The following is a 6000-nucleotide window of genomic DNA, read 5'->3' on the forward strand; positions in this document are numbered from 1 at the left end:
ATATATATTAAATTCAAGATATGATAATCACTTATTGTTCTATTCATGCATATTACTCCCTCCGTTCCTTATTATAAGAGACATTTGATGCTTATAGCATGTTCCCATATATAAGAGACACTTAAAAGTTGTCTCTAATTTTTTGTATTGATTTCCTATTTTACCCCTATTTATTTTGTCTCCAACCCATATTCTCTCTCCCTTCCACTTCTCTTTCTTTTAATAATTTAATTATTCTCTCTCATACTCTCTCTCCTTATTAATAGGGGTGTTGTTGGAAAAAACATTATACTTTACTTTTTACACATTAATTGTCCTCAACTAATTTTAACTGTTTTTTTGATCAACGTAATTTAGTTATTTGTCTCTTATAATAAGGAACGGAGGGAGTACTATTTTCTAAGAATCACTTAACACGCTTATTAAATATATTTTTTCCAGAACAAACAGAAGTGGAATGAAGAAATAGTATATGAAAAAGAAGAAATAAGGAATAGGGGACTGGGTAATAATTTGAATTTGAAATTAGTCATTCTTATATTTTTGTCTAATTTCAGAAAAGAAATATAAAAATGAGGGGATTTTTTTTTTTTCAAAGCATGGTTACGGAATCAATAATTTTGGCAGACAAATAAACCTCTTTTAAAGGTTGATATTTTTTTTTTTTGACCAGAAATTTTAAAGGTTGATATTGAGTCTTGAGAAAAGGCAGTATAAACGGAAAGAGAGTGGAAGTCAAATCAAAATAGATGTAACGCACTTTTATATGGTGCACATTTACTTTTAAAAATTTTAATGGTTTGAAATTTTTTTCCCACTTAAATATTATTGTATTTTGCATTCGTTTAAGTAAGACATTATATTTTAATAGCTAATAAACTATATTACCTCCGGTCTTAAATATAAGATTCCAATATATTTTTTTCTCTCATATTTATTTATTTTTTCAAGATAATCTTTTTAATAATAATAATACTAACTAACAAACTTGATTAGTAAGGATATTTTAGGAAAGACAACACCTATTTATTACTAATAACTAATTTAACATGTTTTCTTAATTTACTCAAATTAGTTAACTAACTTTTATATTTAGAACCGGAGGTAGTATTACCTTTTATGTTATTTTTTTAATATGTCTGACATGACAATTTTCATATAATAGTGATAATATTGTAGTTGATAAGGCAAAAAGAGAAAAAAATACAGGTAAAACCATAAAACTGCATCTTTTATCTGTTAATTTCAAATAAAATTTTGTTTTAGTTTTTTAATTTTATAAAGTATGTTTTTCAATTTTTAAAATTAATATCATTAAAACTTCAAATGTTAACAAAATATCCTTTCTTCATTTTTTTTAAGTATAGTTTGAATTAATTTAATGTATAATAAATGTGGTATTTGACATTGAAGGGAGAAGCAATCAGTGAATGAGGCTAAGGAGGGAAGCTGCATCCACGAGACATGAGAGTTTTTGGTTAGGAGGTCATCCTGTACCTGTAGAGTGAAAACGCAAACAAACAAGAGCTATCTTCCAACCCAACTTGTGAAATGTTCTTACTTTTGTCCAATCAGCAACCACCGAGGTGTCATCATTCCTTCTCTCCTCCTTTAATGGTTTAGGTTTCTTTCTTTGCTTTTTCTCTCTCTCTCTCTTCTTTCAACACGCTCTTGTGCTTGGTAGGTTGTGCCGTTGGCTCATGGGCCCGAAACTCCACTTAAGTTTAATGGTCTCTCGCATATGGCGTCTTCCTTCTTTGCTTTTGTTCCCTTTACGTCTTTCTGTGCTTCTTCGTTTTGCTCCTCAATTTCGAACTGTCTTGCTTTGATTTAGGCTTCTGGGTCTTCAATTTCTCCCTCATGGCCACTGGCTCTTGAGATTTCTTTGTGGGGATTTTTGCTTTTCGGAATTGGGTTGCGTTGTGTCAAGCCCTTTTGACGCAGCTCCTTGTGAGGTTATCTCGTCCTGCCCACGCATTTGAAGAGATCGGGAAATCTTCTTTCAGGGACATAATTCGAATTTACGCTTTTGAAATATCAACTTTTTATTTTGTTATAAAAGCGAGCTAAGAAAGTTCGGTTATGTCTGGAACTTGGTTCTCTGGAAATTCGCTCTGAGCATGGTGTTTGGGCGGCATATTACTTGATTTTGGAAGTGAGACTTTAATACGTTCGTCTGGGAAGCACTGGGGCGCAGAAGATGGACAGAGTTCTTCAACCTCCTCTGGTAATTTGGTTAATCGTTCTTCTTAGAGTTTCTCTTTCGTATTTATATCTAATATCTTCTTTGGTTGAGGTGTTGATGCTCGGTTTTGTGGTTCTGATGCCTTTTACTGTCGTTTCTTCGGAGCTGATGGGACTTCAAGTCTGGTTAAGTGTGTCCCTCTTGATGCTTCGTGATCATTATGGTTGGAATTTTGCCCTAATTTATCGTTTTTAATTTATAAAAGAGTTTGCGGGGATGGGAGGAAGACTTCTGGGGTCAATGCTTGAAGATCCTTGACTGCCATTATTAATTGGAATTTCTTCTGTTACCTTGTAGATGTTGCCTTTAGATATTTTACTGAGCTTCCCCTACACTTTATCTTCGTTGCCTAGAATTTTAGGAATGATGTTGCTATGAACAGTTGTCTAATGCCAGATGATGATATTAGGGAGCTGCCTCAATGTCTAAATAGGGTGTTGAGAATGAGACAATCTTTTGCGTAATCCCTATGCCTAAATCACAGTTACATGAGATCTCTTGTGGCTTTTCACTTTCAGGTACTGTTTAGTACGTGGGAATCTTAATTTCACAAGCACCTGGAATGTTATTCATGAGATGTTTGAATATGTAGTAATCTGTGAGAAATTATCGGGACTATGAAAAATTATGATAGCCACATGCCAAGTTCCATCCCAACGATAAGTGATTATTTTGGCATCCCCAATTATTGGGATTATTGGACACAAGTGAAAAATAGGAGGGATTAAGATAGATTGGGCTACTAAGATGGCCCAGCGAGTTTTAAGCTTTAGATCTGGGTATACTGTGACCATATTCTATTTACATGTGATTGATGCAGGTACCATTACATAAGAACCTCCTCAAATGCCTGATTATGATTAAACCCATGTTGGTCAAATTTTCTCGTAATTTTCATCTAGCTGATTTGTGTCTAAATCTGTGATATTGCTTCCGCCTTTAGATCATCCAGTTATAAGTATATAAAGTGCTCTAACTGCTGCGTCTCAGAATTGTTTGTATTTCATGCTGAGATGCTGATGATATCTCATGTTGATGTCATATATTCCATTAGAAAATAAAGTGTTCAAGTTGATTTCAGTTTTTCGTTGAGAAAGTAGCTAAAAGAAGTTTCTTTCACATCTGATTGTGCAGGTTGATACAACAGCATGTTTATGCAGGGTAGATACGGGCTTAAAAACTGTTGCTGGAGCAAAGAAGTATGTCCCTGGAACGAAGCTCTGCCTTCAGCCTGACATTAAACCATCCATTCACCCAACTAGAAGCAAGCCATCACGTGGTGACAGAAGCCGTAATCAATCCCCTTTACTTCCTGGACTCCCTGATGATCTTGCCATTGCTTGCCTAATTCGGGTTCCAAGGGTGGAACACCGCAAACTCCGATTAGTCTGCCGAAGATGGTACCGTCTCCTGGCTGGTAACTTCTTTTACTCACTCCGAAAGAGTCTTGGAATTGCAGAAGAATGGATATATGTCATTAAGAGAGATCGAGATGGCAAAATCTCATGGCATGCTTTTGATCCTGTATACCAACTATGGCAACCCCTCCCTCCCATTCCCAAGGAATATTCTGAAGCTCTTGGTTTTGGTTGTGCTGTTCTCAGTGGCTGTCACTTATACTTGTTTGGTGGCAAGGATCCACACAAGGGATCCATGAGACGTGTCATCTTTTATAGTGCTAGGACCAATAAATGGCACCGTGCTCCAGATATGCTTCGCAGGCGACACTTTTTTGGCTCATGTGTCATAAATAATTGTTTGTATGTGGCTGGTGGGGAGAATGAAGGAGTACACCGGTCATTGCGATCAGCCGAAGTTTATGACCCCAACAAGAATCGGTGGTCTTTTATCTCAGATATGAGTACCGCGATGGTTCCTTTCATAGGAGTTGTGTATGAGGGGAAGTGGTACCTGAAGGGACTTGGTTCTCATCGGCAGGTTCTGAGTGAGGTCTACCAGCCAGAGTCTGATAGCTGGTGCCCTGTTTTTGACGGAATGGTCACTGGCTGGAGGAACCCAAGTACTGCCCTTAACGGACAGCTCTATGCTTTAGACTGCAAGGATGGCTGCAAACTTAGGGTTTATGATGAGGTGTCTGATTCATGGAGCAAGCATATTGACAGTAAAATACATTTGGGGAACTCACGGGCTATGGAGGCAGCTGCTCTTGTCCCCCTCAACGGCAAGCTTTGTATCATCAGGAACAATATGAGCATTTCTCTGGTTGATGTTTCCAAATTTGAAGATTTGAGAGGATCATCAGCTGAACACTTGTGGGAAACTATTGCAGGAAAGGGACAGTTCAAGTCTTTTGTAACAAATCTCTTGTCTAGTCTTGCTGGCCGAAACCGACTCAAAAGTCACATAGTGCACTGTCAGGTTCTTCAAGCTTAGGGTTTGTATAGTGTCGAAGAATCAACAGTGAATGTCAACTATGACTTGCTTCACACCCTAGGGATCATGCTCATTGTGAGAGATGATACATAGCTTATGAGACTCAAATCTCTTCCAGTGATTTGGGAAATGAAGATAAGAGTGAGACCGGCTGATCAGGAGGTTATGTTCCTACGGCTCTCTTGCTTCGCTTTTATCCCTAGTATCATTGGAGGGGATCTACTCACATAGATCATTTGTCTTAGTAATTTGAAGTACTTCACTAGAGATTAGAAGAGAATGGTGGGTCCCACCTCTGCGTACGTGGACTCACAGACAGAAGCGGAACCCACTACTTTCTTTCTATCTTTCTCTATTACTACATCTTATAAAAGTACTTCAGAGGATTCAAATTTGTCTTAGTAATCACAGTGCTACAGATATTGATAGGTAGTTACAATTTACATGTTAAGAATTGAGTTGTCATATGTTGTGATGATGTGAGGAACATCTTTCATGAGTAATTAGAGCAGATCAACACTTACCCAACTTTTACATTTACAAGTGTGCACAACTATTCATGTGGCTCCTTCTGTGTTTAAAGATCAAGCCCTTCACTTCTGGGTTTGTTGAGAACTAGTATATTCAAAATGCCTATATAGTTGTGCGCAGTTGTAAACGTTTATGAGTTTTGTAGGTACTATTATTGCTCGAGGAAGAAAAGATTGATCATGTGTAACCCATGGTTTACCATTTGGAAAGTTTTAAGCTTTGTATAGTTCTGCACTTTCAAGAATGAATGGCATGAATATGATGTTGATTAGAGATATATTATATCAAAAGTTTACTCATTAGTATGATAACTATTTGGTGTTTGGTTTATTGTTTCTAAATTTTCTTTTGACGGTTGTGTTGTTGTTTTTGAGTGCAGCAGAGTCGCGTGAAAAAAAAAGTTGTGGTATCATACTGAAGAAAATAAAAGAAAATGTATTAGAGAATTGAAATTTCGTTGTAACTGTAGATTTTGTGGTTGTATTTATTTATAATCATAGTCATAATTTATAAATATGTTATTGTATCAGATACCAAAAGAAATGTCTTAATTTCATGTAGGGTTAGTATTTTTTTCAGTTCCTAAAATTTGATTTCATTTTTTATTTTGGGTCTTAAACAAAATTTTGAGGGACCAAAAGTCTTTAAGTGGATCAAAACGAAATTAAATTTTAAGGAGTATAGTCAAAATGAAATCAAATTTCATGAGCTAAAATTACAATAAGATTAAATTTTAGGGATTAAAAGTAATATTAACTTTTTTATCCCTAAGCCCCCGTCAACTAAAACCCCCGGTTTTCTTCAAAATCTCTAATCCGCCAAAAGGGTGG

The 6000-nt window shown here is 36.1% G+C and overlaps 1 protein-coding gene across 1 annotated transcript; it reads left to right on the forward strand.

Annotated features, from left to right (window-relative positions):
* The first annotated feature begins 1758 nt into the window (after positions 1-1758).
* On the forward strand, positions 1759-5460 carry LOC114724071 (F-box/kelch-repeat protein At1g55270). Its single transcript, XM_028910386.1, has 2 exons — positions 1759-2227; positions 3380-5460. Exons 1-2 carry the CDS (start codon positions 2201-2203, stop codon positions 4637-4639), a joined length of 1287 nt encoding a protein of 428 aa, XP_028766219.1. The 5' UTR covers positions 1759-2200; the 3' UTR covers positions 4640-5460.
* The last annotated feature ends 540 nt before the right edge of the window (positions 5461-6000 follow it).

The sequence above is a fragment of the Neltuma alba genome, unplaced genomic scaffold (genome assembly GCF_004799145.2).
Source record: "Neltuma alba isolate B1F8T4 unplaced genomic scaffold, ASM479914v2 tig00000327_pilon, whole genome shotgun sequence".
Lineage (NCBI taxonomy): Eukaryota > Viridiplantae > Streptophyta > Magnoliopsida > Fabales > Fabaceae > Neltuma > Neltuma alba.